Genomic DNA, 17090 nt, shown 5'->3' on the forward strand with positions numbered 1-17090 from the left:
GAGAATGTCCCATGTATTACAGAACTTTAGTTCTCCTGGTCTCTGGCACTAAATACCAGGGACACCTCCATCACTGTGACAATCAACACCCCACACATTTCGAAACAACCCCAATGTGTGTGCACCACTTCTGATTAAAGAGCTCCATTAAGCTCAATAGTTGCCAACAATATATTTTCACACGAGTCCCTTTAAGAAAGCTACAGGCCATTAAAGCTATGAAAAACTATATTCTTGTTTTACTGAGTCCATATTATAGGCAAGATTCCATGAGAGATGTTATGGGAGATTTAAATATGCAAGCAAACAGCCAAACACACTGCTTGGTCTTTGGCCTTACAGAAAATACAATCTAGACAAAGACAGGAATGATGTCACTAGTTAGGATCTATGCTTGGTAACTCCACCACAGGGTAACCTCAGCACTGCTCCATCATGTCACCAGGCCATAGGCTTTATTTAGGCAACCAACACTAAGAGTAGGCTTTATACCTCTGAGCATGGACGGAAGAGCTCATGATGTTAGCCCACAGGTCTTTAAGGGTCTGTAGCTGAGTCTGAATCACTTTCTGACCTTCTCTGTTGCTACTTCTCGATGCCTGCTCCCCTTTACCAATGGCCATGTTCAACTTAACTTCTCCTTCACCTTTCATCAGGAGAATGTCCTACGAAGGAAGAAGGAATATTCAAATAAGCAGAAAACAAATGTTTTGGAAGTAATATCTTCCTAGTTTTTTTCTTTTTTTCCTGGACTATAAAATGGTACATATTCATTATTGGATTTCTGGAAGAGAGAAAAGGATGAGGAAGAAAACGAAAACTCAATCTAGTGCCTTGCCAGCAGGATGTAAACATTAAACATATTTTGGTGTTTAATAACCTCTCACATATATGTAGGTTAAATTCCTAGGAAAAGAATTGTTATTCCAGTAATAACTTCTATAACCAAACTATTTTAAACTTTTCCCCTTTTGTCACAATACAAGTATTTGTCAGTATAAATATTAAAAAATTTTCATATTTCTTAAAATCTTCTCGATGAGTATTTAGGTAGAAAATATCCTAGCCCACCTTCAAATGTAAACTGGAATAAAAGAAGCAGAACCTGTGGACACTGAGTCTTTCAAATATTCTATCATGAATATGTACCTATTTACAATTACAATTACTGGAATATTAGATATCTGTGAGTCTAGGAGCCAAAGGTTAACTCCAATTAAAAGTCTTGGAAAACTGGGCCACTCACCTAGAAATTACAATTGAATTGACTTTTATTTCAAAAGTAAAAAGAAACTACATTGGAAATAAAGACCTGTCTAATAAAAATGTAAACTGTCTCATTAGAATCCCCTCCTTTCCTTGTCCGGCTAATTCCTCTCTGTTAAGGTTGCCTGCACTGAGTGGGTTCTGGGTTGTTTCGATCAGAACTCCTCTGTCACGGTGGATAATTCATGCAGTGGTCTCTCCCACTAGACTGGGAAAGCAGGCACTCTAGCTTTCATCTGCACAACTCCAGTATCTTGCATGGGGCTTGCAGCAGAGTAGCCATGCAGTATGTTTCTTGATTATTTACCATATGAATAGTCGATAAACATTTAAATTATTTTAAAGCAATTAAGACAAAGTTTTTCTGCAAAGGGGGAAAATGGCCAGTCCCTAGGTTTTGTGCCCAAGTCCCCCCCTTTGCCCATCTAATCCTCCCTTCGAAGCTCACAGCATGATGAAGACTGGAGGCAAACGTCTGTGAATCTATGCAAATTAGTCTTCAAAAGCTGTCCAAAGTTTGACGGGGCCACCCCTACCTGGAGCTGTAGCAGCCGTTCCTCCAGGAGACCTTTGCTCCCGAGGGTGCTGTCTGCGCATGCCAACCTATCTTGCACGTCCCTCAGCCAGGACCACATGCTCTGCAGTGCTTCTTCCAGGACTTCGTGCTCCTGGAGGGCCACCTGGCAGCTGTGGAGCTTCTCCTTGGTCAGTCTGAGTAAATTCTGGTAGCTGGTGAAGAGCTGCGAGCACAGGCGTCCTTCCTTCCCGGCACCATGGCCTTCTTCACTGAGAAGCTGCCCTCTCTGGGAAAGCTTATCGAGGGACTCTCTTAAAAAAAAACAACAGAATTTTTGTTTGTTTTAATTCCAGCATCCTACAGCGCAGAGGACTGACAAATGATCGTTGATATTGGAGCTGTAACTGGATAAAGGCTCACAGCTGGCAACTCTTTATAATAAAGCTGCTGGAAACAGGGCTGGTTACCTGCTTTCTCTTCCGGTTTCTCACTATATAGTCAGTATACATTGGGGATATGACTGAATCAATGCTGTGCCTAGATACAAACAATAATGGTAAACCCTACTGTATTCTTACTCAGTTCAGGAACTGGGCCCAATCCTGCCTCTCCCGGCTCATTTCACCCTCTCTCCACTTCTGATTCAATCTTCTGACCATGAAAAGCTTCCTGAAATTTTCAAAAATACTCTGCTGTTTTATGTCTACATGGAAATTCCTTCTTTGTGAAAACCCTTCTGTCCTCCTCTGCATTTTCAAAGCTCAGTGAAGCACCACATCCTAAGAATCAGTGGGTGGATAGTGCAGACCTCCCTGCCTGTGTACTTTCCGCTCCTCCTCTAGCTCTGTCTCCTAAAATATCTTGTTTTGCTCCATCCACAAGCCTTGCAAGTTAGGCTTACTATCCTCATTTACATACCAAAAGCACCCAGTTCTGTGCACAATGTTTATCAGAGAAAAAATGGTAAAACAATGGTTGTTTCAAAAGGACATTTTGTGATGGCATATGGTTTCCATGTTGTGTTTTGCAAACTTTGCCCAGTTCCCTTTTGGATCTCTGTTAATTAGGTCAAAGGAAAAGAATGCAATCGCTAGATGGCTTTGGGAGCTCATTCTGTCCCATTTCTACCAAAACCCAGAGATCAGAGAAGAGAATGGACGAACACAGTGGAAGAACATAATGTCTCTATTCATTCCTAAGCAGTCACTACATGTACAGCACCCTATGGACCACTGTGTGAGCTGTACAAAGAGTTATAAATCATTGCACCTATTTTAAAAAACATTTATTATATTTAAAAAATGTTTGGTGAGTCAAGACAAGAAGGTGGCTTAAGCAACAAAGTGGGTTGAATAATAATTGAAGAAAAGAGCTGTCACTTGTCGATACAAGAAGAATTACTTAATGGATGAGATCAACTGTTGTTGCTATAGAGAGGGCTGCACAATCCTTTCCATTCTAAACATTCAGAGACAGGAAGAAACCACTAACTACAACAACCAACTAACCAATTAACCATTTGGCTAACCGACCAGCCAATTGATCAAACAAACAAATGAAAACATGGTTGTAGGTAAAGGGTCTATATTCTGTTTCTACACCATACCTTGCAGCCAATAGTTCTCCCAGAAACATTTCAACTTTATGCACTTCATTTTTCTTCTCAGGAATGTGCTGTTTACTCTCCCCCAAGTTTTCTGTACTTAACCTTTCTTCCATTTCATGAATCCATAGGTTCAGTTTTCTGTGCTGATCCTCAAAGCTAAAGAAAAGCACCATAGAGAAAATTTTTATGAGCATTATAATAAATTCTAATAGTTGAGGTCGTGATAATTTTTAGTTAGTAATGATCTCATGGATTTTAAATTTATGACAGAAAACCAACTCAACAATAATACTACCCAAATTACCACTTATTTCAATAACAGAATGACAAATCATAGACATTTTTTTGAGACTCAAGCAATAAAAGGATCACCCCATCTAGCTGAATAGATTTAGTGATGATCAAAGCTGGTAACTGCCAGCAAGATTACATCCCCATATTACTGTGCAATTAGCTTTATGTCTTACTACAAAAGACCCTTGGATTAGGGGCGATGGGAGCACCAGGAAAAGAAGAGAAATGTGTTTCTTATAGGACTCTGAACATAGCCTAACAGTTCTAACTTTTGCAAAAAACGCAAATTTCCCAAGAAGAGAAGAGGCAGGCAAACTACTCTGCCACCAGAAGAGCATAAATTAACAACCTTTTCTGTGTTTATTTTCTCCCCTAATCTTATATTTGCCCCCATTGCCATATCTTACTTATTGGAATCCTGATCCATAGAAATGTTTTCACTCCTATCACTGGACATAAAGAAAAGGCTTGGATAATTTAAAAAACGGAGTGGCAAAGCACTAATATCTTCAGAACCAAACAGACAAAAACCACATGCACTTCTATATGCCACTTAATTACTAGTGAACATGATTTTTTTCTTCTTCCTATGTAGGAAATAAGGTCAAATGATAACTTCAGTCTGAAAAATCGATTATTGTCCTAGTATGAACTTGCACATAAGGTCAAAGGGTATCATTTAAATTCACAGTTTCAAATCTTATTTATTTACAGTATCTCTTTTCTCTAAGGCTTGGGAAGCTTCTTCTGCAACTAGTGAAACAGGCATTGATCAAACACCTACCTCCCAAGTTCTAAAGCACAGTCTTGAAGAGCCTGTTTGTCTTTAAGGCACTGTTTCAGAAATGCTTGAAACTCTTCATTGGCTTTTGTAACTTGTTCCTGAATACTGCTGACAATTTGTTTAGACAAATGAGCGTACAGAGTTTGTCCTTCTTGAGTCACAGCATCAAGTTTGCTCTGTCCGTCACTGACTGAGTCCAAAATGCTCTGTTAGGGAAGTAAAGGTAATATAAATCATTTGATATTATTCAGAGACCCCCATGCTTGGGATTACTGACAGATGAGCTGAGATGAAAAAGCAAGAGAAGGAAAACAAAGTCTAAGGGGAAAAGGCCTCTAACGAGGCTGAGAATGGTGGACACAGTTTCACATGAGCACTGTTCCAACTTGAGGAAGGCACTAGTTAGGCACTGGAGCCACCAAGGACTAGATGTAAATGATGTCCAGCTCTCACCCTCTCACTCTCTTCAACCCCATCTAAGCTCTACACCCTCACACAGTTAGTGGGACATCCCTCTAGCCGGTCAGCCTTTTCTCCTTTCACTCTGACCCACTTTACACAAGAGGTTCTGTCCTCCCATCTTTCCCATTATGCACCTCGTCCTTGGAGGATCATATGCAAAAACCTGGCTTCTGCAAAGCAAAATAACTGCAGAACGGTAGCTCTGGCTCTGCCTTGCCCCTGAGTCCCAGAGTGGTCTGTATGACTGTCACTCAGATGTTCCTTGTCGAGTTTCACATTGGCATCTTAGCCTTAAAAGGGGGAACTCCACATCTGATTTCACCATGCGTCCTGCAAAACATCTTCATTACAACAATGTTCTATCCTACTTTCTAATATAATAAGCTGTTGACATAATTGTCATCCCCCAATTAGACCACAGAATCCTTGCAGTCTTCATTAATTTAAAAATTATTTTATAATATTTAATGTAATAATTTTGCTCAGATTAGTAACGTGAAAAATTTGGCTGAGACTTAACTTGATCCTCTTCTTCTATAAAACATTTCTGAACTCTGCTTCACAATAGCCTTTTACTTTATAGATTCCTACATTTTTCATTGTCAGTGAAAGTTATAAAAGCTCTGACAACTATGATTTTAATTTTAATAGATTCCATCTCCAAACTTAGACTGCAAGCTCTTTAAAAACAGACACCTCTCCTTCTTTTTAAAACTCCTCCACAATAATGCCATAAAACTGATAAAACTACTTATGTTCCTACTCCTCTAAAAGTTCAAATTAGATTTATTTTCTAATGATTTCCAAAGAAACACCAATAGGCTAAAAAGTGAAAGGAAAAAAGACCTAGAAATCCTCTAGCTTCAACTTATTTTCTCAACTTTTCAAACTGCCTATCTCTTTCTAACTCAGGAATCCCTATTACGTTAGAGAAGGAAAGATTGAATCAAAAAGGAAGATGTGGAAAAAGAGGTGATTTAAGTCTGACCTGAAGACACTTGAGTACAGTTTGGAGAAAAATAAAAAGAATCATCAGTTTTTGTACCTGGAGATCGTGCAGCTTTGCCCCCAGAACTTTGCTGTCACCAGTTCTATCTGATGATTCTTTTGCTGCTGCCTTTATTCCCGAAAACCATTCTTGAAATTCCTGCATAGACTCTTTTGAAAGTAAAAATTAAGAATAAAGAATAAATCCAAAATACTGAATGAGATTCCAGAATTACCCAATAACTTAATTCTGCATTTAGCCCATCACCTTGCCTTACAAAAATATATTCCAGAAAGAATATAATATAAAAATATTTAGCATGATCTACAAGCATGATTGTTCATGGTAAAATTGAGAAACTATCTCAGAAAAGAGACTGTAAAGAAATTTGTATTCCCAAAATGCCCATTTCCCCATGTTGTTTCTTTTGGTAAAGAGAGAGGATTAGTTCCTTGATTATGTGCAAGTACAAGAGAAGAAATGCTCCAGCGTGTTAAAACTATTTTTATGGCAATAAGTGGAGATATCTACACTTTCCACCAAGATGAGTTAGAGAGTCATTACACTTCAACATCAAGAATAGACCCAGCCATGTGGGATGCAAAGTCAGGGATATATGACTGGAAATTTCTAGGTGTGTGGTTGTCACTGTTTTATGGACTCTCTTAATATCCAACTGTACTGAGTCATCATCACGGCATAAAACACTTCAATACTTATTTGGACAGTGGCTGCTGACCACTTGAACTGTGGAAGTCATTCTCCATGCAAACATGCTATGTGTAGAAAAGCCAGATGATATTCAGAATCTTCAAAATGATGGACACCAATGCTTCCCGGGGGAGAAGAGGAGGAAGACTGCTTATTTTGAGAGCCCCATGCATTGCACCTCAATTGCCCAAATCTCAAAACCCAAATGATTCCAAAGTGATTTCCTTTAGTGATTTAGAAAATTTTCTCTAACTTTTGCTGGCAGTTTCTAGGCAGCATTTGGTTTGGATTCTTTCTCATAAACAAACAATTCATGCTAAGGCCTGTTGGAGCTCACCATTGAAATGGTTTTCCAGAGATTCTTGCAGGCTGGCCTGTGCCTTGGAGCACAGCTGGCTCACAGCTTCATGTTTCTTTATCAGCTCCGTCATCGCACCGCCCAGGCTTTCCAACTCAACCGAGTGGTATTTGCGGCACAAGCTATTAAGATTTTCTTGGGTTGCGCTTATACTGCTTTGCTGGTTCTGAAGTTCTTTTTGTATTTCCTACAGAATAAAAGTATACCATGAAGGACATTCATCACATTCACAAGAAATACCATAGTATTATTTCTGTAAACCTAAAATTGAGGGTATTGCACCCCACTCAGTTGCATATACATTTTGGTGAGATTTTTGGAGTAACGGAGTATTTGTGATAAATCTATATTGCTCCTTTCTGAACTTTTGCCTTGGTTCTCATTGGGTCACCAGCAAAGGCCCATCGGGAGGTGGCTAGAATTTACATTATAGTCTAGCTCTTGAAGCAAATTGAATAGCCACTTGTGGATTCCAGTTCACAATCTCCGGTTGGTCAGCTCATTAGAAAATGTTAATGGAGTCAGCCTCCTAAGTTCACATTGGCACTACTTGAGATTTTTTTCAGTGCCACAGGCCCCGATGTATGTCCTTCATGTCAAGTATGGTAAGAAAATATACTCAAGGGGAATAGAGCACACATGTTGAAAAGTCAACTCAGTGATCTTCTCATAGAGTCAGGGTGTGAATATGACTCTACAGGAATCACACTCCTACACCAACATGTAGGAGTCTATTCTGCATCATCTGTGAATATAGACATCATGGGACTAGAGCCTTTTCTCAACTGTTTCTGCTTAAATGTACCCTTCTCTAGATTAAAACAATGATACTGACCAATGCAAATAATTAAATACTGAAAAACGACTTGACGTGCAAGCTTGAAAATGCAGGGAAAGTCCAACAGGTCTTCCAGAGGCTCCACAATTCTATTAAGATATTAGCAAGCATGGTCTATGAGCAAGCTCTTCAGGGATGTTACGTTTTCACTTTATTTTGCACATTATTCACCTTTGTTTTTTTTTTTGTTTTTTTTACCACTTGCACTTAGTTCTTCACCTGTGGCTTATTCTGATGTGTCCTACGTCTTGGACTATCTGGTCTGAAGTTAATATGGGTAATCCAGAGCTGAGGATTTACTTTTTATTATAGTAACCACAAAACAGGAGAATACCACCATTCGAGTGGAAACATTGAATAATGTGCTTATTACCTACCTTTACTTTTTTCAACCCTTCACAAGTTTCAGCTTGAGTATAGTTCAGCAAGGATTCTTCCAGTTTTGACAACCAGGTTGTTTTGTCATTAACAAATTTCTCCACCTGTGTGGCCTGAGCCATGAAATCTCTTAGGGTCCCTTTTGCTACCTCAGTTATTTCTTTGGCATGGTCCAGTTTCTGCCTCAAGTCAGCTTCGATAAACTAAATACAAAGAAGAGTTATTAAAATACATGAAGACCACAGGAACATTCATTCAGTAGAAATTCTGCTCATGCACGAAACACTTTAGGCTTGCACACCAATGTTAATAAAAACGTTATTCACAATAGTCAACAGGTGGAAACAACTTAAGCATCCATTGACAGATGAATGGATAAAGAAAGTAGCCTGTCCAGTCAGTGGGATATTATTCAGTCCCCCCAAATAATGAAGATCTAGCACATGCTGCAACATGGATGAACCTAGAAAACATGCTGAGTGAAATAAGGCAGATACAAAAAGATAAATATTGTATGATTCCACTTATAAAAAATATCAGGAATGGGCATATCCATAAAGACAGAAAGTAGATTCAAGGTTATGGGGTGGGGGAGAGGGAATAGGGAGTAATGCTTAGTGGTACAGAGATTCTGTCTGAGGTGACAAAAAGATTCAGAAATAAATAATGGCGATGCCTGCACAAAATTTTGAATATAGTTAAGACCACTGAACTGGACCATTATTAATAATGGTGAAAATGGCAAATTTTATGCTACATCTATTTTACCACAATAAACATTAAAAAAAAAAATTAAAGCTAACCATAAAAGATATCTCCAATGCTAATACGACTTTTCTAAGTGGGGCAAATCAGTGGTCACAAGTTGCCAAACATTTTAAGCAATGGGAAAATGGGAAGGGTGAGGATATTATTCAATACAGGAAGTCAAAGAGGCCAATGACACCTCCTCAGTAGGCTTGAGGTCAGGCAATGTCACGTCCACACCCCTTCCTTGAGTATGTACAGTGAGGGGAAGGATTAAAAGCAGAGCCCTAGCTCTCTTCCAAAATCCTGCCACCATTTTCACTCTACCAAAGTCTACAGTTACCCACCTACAGCCTCAACATAAGTTGAGGCATGTATACATACTCCTCTTCAATTCTTTAGCATGATCCAGTTTTCCCCATCCCACTTGCTTCTCCTCTCTCAGGTGACACTGCTTCTAATATTCTGGAACATGGATATCACCCACCATCAGTACCAACTGATGGATACAGAGTCCCAGGTCAAAGCAAAAGCAGATTTGATCAAGCCAGACAGATTGGTTAGTGAGAAGGAGAAACGAAGGGCAAAGGCACAAGAGAAGGAGAGAAAATCCATGAAGACAGCATCAAAATTAGAGTCTAAAGTGATGCAGCAGAGCCCTGGGTCTGGAGCCTGTGGTGCTGACAGCCAAAGAGGCCCCCAGCGACCCTCCAGCCCCTGGTTGCTCCTGGGCCCTGGCCAGGAAGTGGCTCAACCATGCTCTACCCAGCTTCCTTATGGTTCCTGTGGCTCTGTGCCATCCACACAGACCCTTGAGAGAGATCAGTAGTCCTATGTGCTGCTCTTTTTCCTGTCCGGAAAGACAGTGGCCCATGAGATGAGCCGGTTGATGAGGCTTCCAAAAATTTAATAAGGAAAACTGAGAACTAACCATATTGCAATCTTTGAGTGGTAATACACTATTAATACTGACACAAGGAATTTTAAAGATGCTTATATTTTATGCCCCATATCTGTTAAGGTCTAGATGTTAGCTTGGAATTATATTGAGGTCAGCAATGAGAATATATAGATATAGTATGCATGTGCTCATATTTGTGTACATAAAGAATGAGAGATAGGGGACAGACAGATCAATAGTGTCTTTGTTTTTAATAGGTATTAAAGACATGATTTAGTGCTTACCTGAAGGTCTGGCGGTGTTTCTGGATTTTTAGTTAATTCTTTAAGATCATTAACTTTGGAATGAAGTTCTTCCAATCTCAAAGCCTTGTTTTTAACTTCAGACTGTCAAAATAGAAGACAAAGGGGAAAACCATAATTAATCAAAACTTTTACATGCTGTACTTGTGAGCTAACTCTGTTAAAATATCCTGACTTTAAGCCAGTGTAAAAAAATGAAAAAGAAAAAAATCACCTCTGTTTCATTTTTCAGAAGGTTGTCAGTGTTTATGAAAGTGGGAAAATGTCACTATTAACTTTTACTTGATGGAATGGGAGGAAGTACATGGAATTTTCTTACTTCCTACCTCTCTCCTCCCTCTTATGAGTAAAAAAAAAAAAAAGAGCTCTTGGAAAAAGAAAACACTGACCTAAGTCTTGAGTCAGTGGGGATTTTTACAGGCTAACTGTCATTTATTCATTAACACTAATGTCACTGGTTACCATGACAGCATTACACCCTTGAAGAAGTATTTCTAAACAAACACAGGACAAGTATGTTACATACTCTGATGATACACTGTAGAAAAGAAACATTTAAAATAAACATTTTAAGGGTGTTAAAGCAGAAGTCATGTTAATTAGGAAACTGGCATCTACTATTTTGCCTTTTTTTTTTTTGCACACAACCAACATTAACTCATAAAAAGAAAAGAACAATCAAAGAACTACTACTGAGCAACTTAGGCATTCTAATTCTTCATTAGTTATTTGGTTCCATGAGGAACTATTTAATAAATGACTTCTCTTGACTTCAAAATAGTATTTTCAAAACATGTGGACACTAGTAAACCTCCTGATGCCTTCAATTCACAAAGTAATTTACCGGCCCAGTAAAATGTGATGAATTACTATCAGGCTCACCACTGTCTTTATCCAGAAGGAAGTCAGCAGTTAAGGACTCATACCGACTCATCGACACTTCCTTACTGTGCTGTGAAGTGATTCCATCGGCGGCTAACGGGGGAGTTGAATCTGTTTATTGATTTTATTAGCTGGTGTATCACCCAGGCGGTCAGTACTACAAAAACCCTCTCTGTTTTACACAGAGGAACCTTAATGTAAACTACAGATGCTCGTCAATGAAAAGTTTATTAACACTGGTTCATCACTTGTAACAAACGTACCACACTAACACAAGACATTAATAATAAAGGAAACTGGGCTGGGGGGGTGGGTATGCAGGGGCAGGGTATATGGGCTCTTTGTACTTTCAGGGCAATTTTTCTGCAAACTTTTAACTGCTCTAAAAATAAAAGTTATTACTTAAAACGAACAAGCACGAACCATGTCTGTCAAGGACTGAAGTTGGTTTCATTAATGTGGGTCTGTGTCACACGGGCTCCCTGGGTCTTAGGGTCAACATTCAAAATCTAGCAACTAATTCTAAATCTGTAGCCTTTACCATTTTCCATAGTATAAATATTCTCTCCTTGACTCATTACTAGCTACAATGTGATGCCAAGGTACATAGAAGTGGAAGATTCGTGCAGGACCGCACACAGTTCTCTAGTATCTCAGGCAGATATAATAGTTGTAAATAGCTCCACAGCAGAGAACAGCTATACAGAAAATAATAATAAGGAAATGATAAGTTTTATGTATTTATTACCTTTATTACGCTTGCTTTTTATATAATTAATTAAGCTGCAAATGTCTGTAATTTGTCTTTTAATAATGGTAGTATTTGACACTGGCTCCTTACAAAATTCCAGAAAGTTTAATAATGATATTTAACAATGATGATTAGAGACATCACCTAAAGAGACTGCAGCCTCCTTCACTCCTGACTCTACTTTTACTCTTGATAATTTCCCCACTTGTGTTAGAAGTTGGATTTAGGTGATACAATCTCTACAGCATTCTTTGGGTTAAAGGTGATTTAGATATTCATTCACCTGCACAGTCAATCATTCACTTTTCTGTCATGTGCCAGGCCCAGAACTTGGGGCCAGAGAATTCCATGGTGACCAGTCTCTGCCTTCACAACAAGTGCAGTCAACTCTGCTTTGCAAAATAAGCATCTCTGATCACTCGCTTTTCTATATCCTGCTTCATTTTTCACTGTAATCCTTATTACTCCTTGGCATTTAATATAGATATAATAAATTGTAATATGAATCATGTATATTCCATGATAGTAGGAATTTGTTTTAATATTGTTTTCTCAGAGTCTAAAACACTGCTTGACATATATTAGGTGCTCATTAAGAATTCAATGAAAATGTGGCCTCTGTATCTAGGCCAACTCAGCAGGTGAACTTACTGCCCTCCCTCCTATGTGGACATGACTCCAGGGGTGTAAATCTCCCTGGCCATGGGGGACATGATCCCAGAGAATGAGCCTGGCCCTCGCATTGTGGGATTGAGAACAGCTTCTTGACCAAAAGGGGGAAGAGAACTTAAATAAAATAAAGTTTCAGTACTGGAGAGATTTCAAATAGAGTCAAGTGGTCATTCTGGAAGTTATTCTTAAGTAGTCTATAGATATTCCTTTTCTATTTGGGGGGTATTAGAGTAGCTAGTGGGAAATACCTGAAACTGTTGAACTGTAATCCAATTGCCTTGATTCTTGAAGAGGACTGAATATTATAGAGCTTTAAGGTGTAACCATGTGGTTGTGAAAACTTTGTGACTGACACTCCCTTTATCCAGTGTATGGACAGATTAGCCAAAAAAAAAAAAAAAAAAAACCTGACAATAAATAAATCATGGGGGGGTATGAGATATTCAGGGTATTCTTTTTTATATTTACTTTTATTCTTAGATAATTTTTGGAGTAATGAAAATGTTAAAAAATTGATGAAGTCACAGCTAAATGATGATACTGTGAGCTACAGATTATATAATTTGGATAACTATATGGTATGTGACTATATAATATATCTCAATAAAATTGCATTAAAAAAGAATGTGATGAATGAATGAATAAATGAATGCAAGAGATGTGTATAAAAGTTGTTTAGAAGAACATTAGTGACTAGAACGCGAAAGGGTCAAAGCCAACTATGTATTGCTAAATTACAAAACATTTTCAATTTCTTTTTCAGGTAGGAAGGTGACATAATCTCAGATGAATGTGAAAAATTATGGATCTTATAGACTTTTATTTTCCTACAAGTGTTTCTTTAAGTAAGGAGCCTCAACTAAGAAGTGATAAAAATCAGAAAACTCTTATCCACACCTTAAATTTCAAATAAGTAACATGAGATAGGTGAGAGTTTTGCAATGCTCATATGTATCTCTGAAAGGAATAATGGACTTTAGTTTCAAGGAAGTGAAAAGACAACCACAGATGACAGACAGCTGTTTCAAAACATATATCAGATAAGAAATGTCCAGGTTATATAAAGAATTTTTATATATTTATATATTGTTTTTTTACAAAGACAAAAAAAATCTAATTAAAAATGGCCAAAGGATTTGAATAGAAACTTCTTCAAAGAAGATAAACTAGTGGCCAATAAACACATGAAGAAATGTTCAATATCATTAGCCATTAGCCATTATAGGGAACCAAAAGAAGATAGCACTTCACACCTACAAGAAAATTACATGTGTTGGTGAGGATGCAGGAAATTGGAACTCAAGTACAATTTTGGTGTGAATGTAAAATGGTGCAGTTACTATGGAAAGAAATATGGTGGTTCTTCAAAAAAAATTAAATACAGAATTTCCATACAGGTATATACCCATAGAGAGTAAAAACAGGGTCTCAAGTAGGCACCAAATGTTTATAGCAGCATTATTCACAATAGCCAAATGGTGGAAACAACCCAAGTGTCCATCAAGAAATGAATGGATAGGCATGATGTGGTACATACACACAATGGAATATTATTTGGCCATAAGGAAGAATGAAACTATGAGACAAGTTGCAACATGGAAGAACCCCGAAATCATGATCAGTGAAATAAGCAAAGCACATACAAGGACAAATATTGTATGATATCACTTATAAGAGATAATTAGAGGAGTTCTGGGAAGATGGCCAAATATGGTAGACCTAGTTCAGCCCTGCTCCAAGTAAAAGTTAGAGAGGGGACAGAAGGGTGACTGAGATGGCGATTTAATAATGCAACCGACTTACATAGGGTGGCCCTGGTTCCAAAAGCAGAGAACTGAGACACAGAAAACTGAGCCTAAAGTAGAAGCACGGAGCCCACAGAACTGCACAGATGGGGAGATGGGGACTAGGAAGTAAGTGAAGTCGCGTTCCTTGAATGCACTACCCTCCTCGGTGCAGCCCCATGACCCACGACTCATGCCACACCCCACACACCTGAACCCTGTCACCTGCACTCACTCACTGCACTCCAAGCATCCCCACACCGCCAACCCTGAGCGTGCGTACCCACCTCACACCCTCACCTGAAGTGCAGCCCAATCCACCTCTCCTGAACCCCTCCCAAGCACTACCTCCCCCTTCCTGCTCCCTGAAGGCTGTTGCCAGTACATAAAGGCTGCTCGCAAACTTCCATACCCAGGCTATACCCACCTACTCTGCCCATAGTGTCATACAGCCTCACTCTGCCCCTCTGAGCTCTGTGCATCAGTTTATGGCACTCCTGGATGAGCCCATGTGCATGGCCCTCAGTCACACTTCCCAGCTCTGAGAAAGTGCTGACTTGTCCAGCCAGATCACATCTGCCCCCAGCTCAGGAAGGCATAATGCTGACCTGCTGCCACAGCTCTGTGCATGTGCCCTGGACCAGTGCACACCAGAGTTATACCCCCCAGACCTGTGCACCAGCACAGCTATATCCTCCCTGGCCTCTGGGCACCCACGCACACAAACACCAGCATAGCATCCCGACCTGCACCTATACCCATACTGCAAAACATCCCCACACTGATGTGCCCTGCCCCATACCCTGCATCCTGCTAAACATCCAGTCCACAAATGCAATACTTTAGACTACTGAAGGAAATCAACTCCTAAAGTATGTCAGTCAAGATATTTACATGCGATGAAAACAACAGGAGATCACTAAACATAACACAATGCAGACAGATATAGCCTAGCCCAATGGACAAATAAAAATACCAGATGAGACACAGATGTTGGAATAACTAATCAAAGATGTTCATATAACTCTGCTTAATAAGATAAGTGGGATGGCTAATGACATAAAGGAGATCAAGAAGACAGTAGAAGAGTAAAAAGAGGAATCTGAAAGAGTAAATAGAAAAATAGCAGATATCACAGAGATTAAAGACTCTGTTGACCAAATAAAAAACATACTAGAGGCACACAACAGCAGATTTGACGAGGCAGAGAAAGAATAAGTGATCTAGAGGACAGGATAACTGACTTCGAACACTCAAAAGGGCAAATGACAAAAACGATGGAAAAATTTGAAATGGATCTCAGGGAAATGATGTACAAAACAAACCACACAAATATAAGAATCATTGGTTTCCCTAAAGGAGAAGAGATGTAAAGGGATAGGAAGAGTAGTTGAGGATATAATGGGGGAAAACTTCCCAACTCTTATAAAGGACATAAATATACAAGTCAAAGAAGTCCAATGAACTCCAAACAGAATAAATCCAAAGAGGCCATCCCCTAGACACAGACTAATCAGTCTGTCAAATGTTGAAGAGAAGCAGAAAATCCTGAAAGCGGCAAGAGAAAAACAATCTACTACATACAAGGGAAACCACATAAATCTGAGTTCAGACTACTTAACTGGTACCATGGAGATGAGAAGGCAGTGGCAGGGCTCCCCAGGCTGCAACTGCCCCAGGTATAGGCAAAAACAAACTCGTTTTAAGGGCTTGTCTGGAACCTGTGCCTTCCCCAGGGGAGGGGTGAAGCCTAACTCAGGTGGAATCCCTCTCTCAAGGAATTCAGAAACCAGGGCTTGGTAATTTGAAGCCATTAAAACCAGCCTACAACGTCTCCTCTGTCTCCACCATGCCCCCAGCCAAAATTAAAGGCACCACATCACCTTATGCTGGTGGGACCTGCAGGCAGACAAGCACCACATACTGGGCAAGATAAGAAAAACAGAGCCCAGAGACTTCACAGGAAAGTCTCTCAACCTGCTGGGTCTCACCCTCAGGAAAAACTGACGCAGGTGACTCTTTCCTCCTGATAGGAGGCCAGTTTGGTCTGGGAAAATCCAGCTGGGGTCTATAGTACCTATGTAGACCCTCCTCGGGGTGGTGGGGGGTGGGGGGAGGCACCATACAACCAGGACAAGAACTGAAAAATTCTCCTGTGTTAAACAAAACTTAAGCTAAAGGTCCAGATAAAGCTGAACTGAATGTCAAAGAACAGATAGACAACAAATTCATCCAGCAAGAAAACCCTAGGTAAAAGAAGTGAAAGCAATCTCCAGAATAAACTAATTAAGGTAATTAAATGCCTAGCAAAAAATAACAAATCACACTAGGAAAATTGAAGATATGGCCCAGTCAAAGGAACAAACCAACAATTCAAATGAGATACAGGAGCTGAAACATTTAATTCAGAATATACAAACAGACACGGAAAACCTCATCAAAAACCAAATCAATGAATTGAGGGAGGATACAAAGAAGGCAAGGAATGAACAAAAAGAAGAAACCAAAAGTCTGAAAAAACAAATCACAGAACTTATGGGAATGAAAGGCACGGTAGAAGAGATGAAAAAAATAATAGAAACCTACAATGGTAGATTTCAAGAGGCAGAACATAGGATTAGTGAACTGGACGACAGAACATCTGAAATCCATCAGGCAAAAGAAAATATAGGGGAAAAAACAGAAAAAAAGCAGGGACTCAGGGAATTGAAGGACAATATGAAGTGCATGAATATACATGTTTTAGGTGTCCCAGAAGGAGAAGAGAAGGGAAAAGGAGGAGAAAAACTAATGGAGGAAATTATCACTGAAAATTTCCCAACTCTTATGAAGGACTTAAAATTACAGAT

The 17090-nt window shown here is 39.3% G+C and overlaps 1 protein-coding gene across 14 annotated transcripts in view; it reads right to left on the reverse strand.

Annotated features, from left to right (window-relative positions):
• Positions 1–17090, reverse strand: part of SYNE1 (spectrin repeat containing nuclear envelope protein 1) — a 536476-nt gene that overhangs the window by 267913 nt on the left and 251473 nt on the right. For all 14 annotated transcript variants that reach the window (XM_077149294.1, XM_077149293.1, XM_077149295.1 and 11 more), the window contains exons 44-51: positions 10135–10236; positions 8202–8405; positions 6966–7173; positions 5975–6087; positions 4468–4673; positions 3390–3545; positions 1803–2094; positions 493–665 (exon numbers count right to left, since the gene is read on the reverse strand). In XM_077149294.1, the coding sequence (XP_077005409.1) occupies positions 493–665; positions 1803–2094; positions 3390–3545; positions 4468–4673; positions 5975–6087; positions 6966–7173; positions 8202–8405; positions 10135–10236 (1454 nt within the window). The remainder of the gene's footprint in view (positions 1–492; positions 666–1802; positions 2095–3389; positions 3546–4467; positions 4674–5974; positions 6088–6965; positions 7174–8201; positions 8406–10134; positions 10237–17090) is intronic.

Source organism: Tamandua tetradactyla, chromosome 2 (assembly GCF_023851605.1).
Source record: "Tamandua tetradactyla isolate mTamTet1 chromosome 2, mTamTet1.pri, whole genome shotgun sequence".
Taxonomy (NCBI): domain Eukaryota; kingdom Metazoa; phylum Chordata; class Mammalia; order Pilosa; family Myrmecophagidae; genus Tamandua; species Tamandua tetradactyla.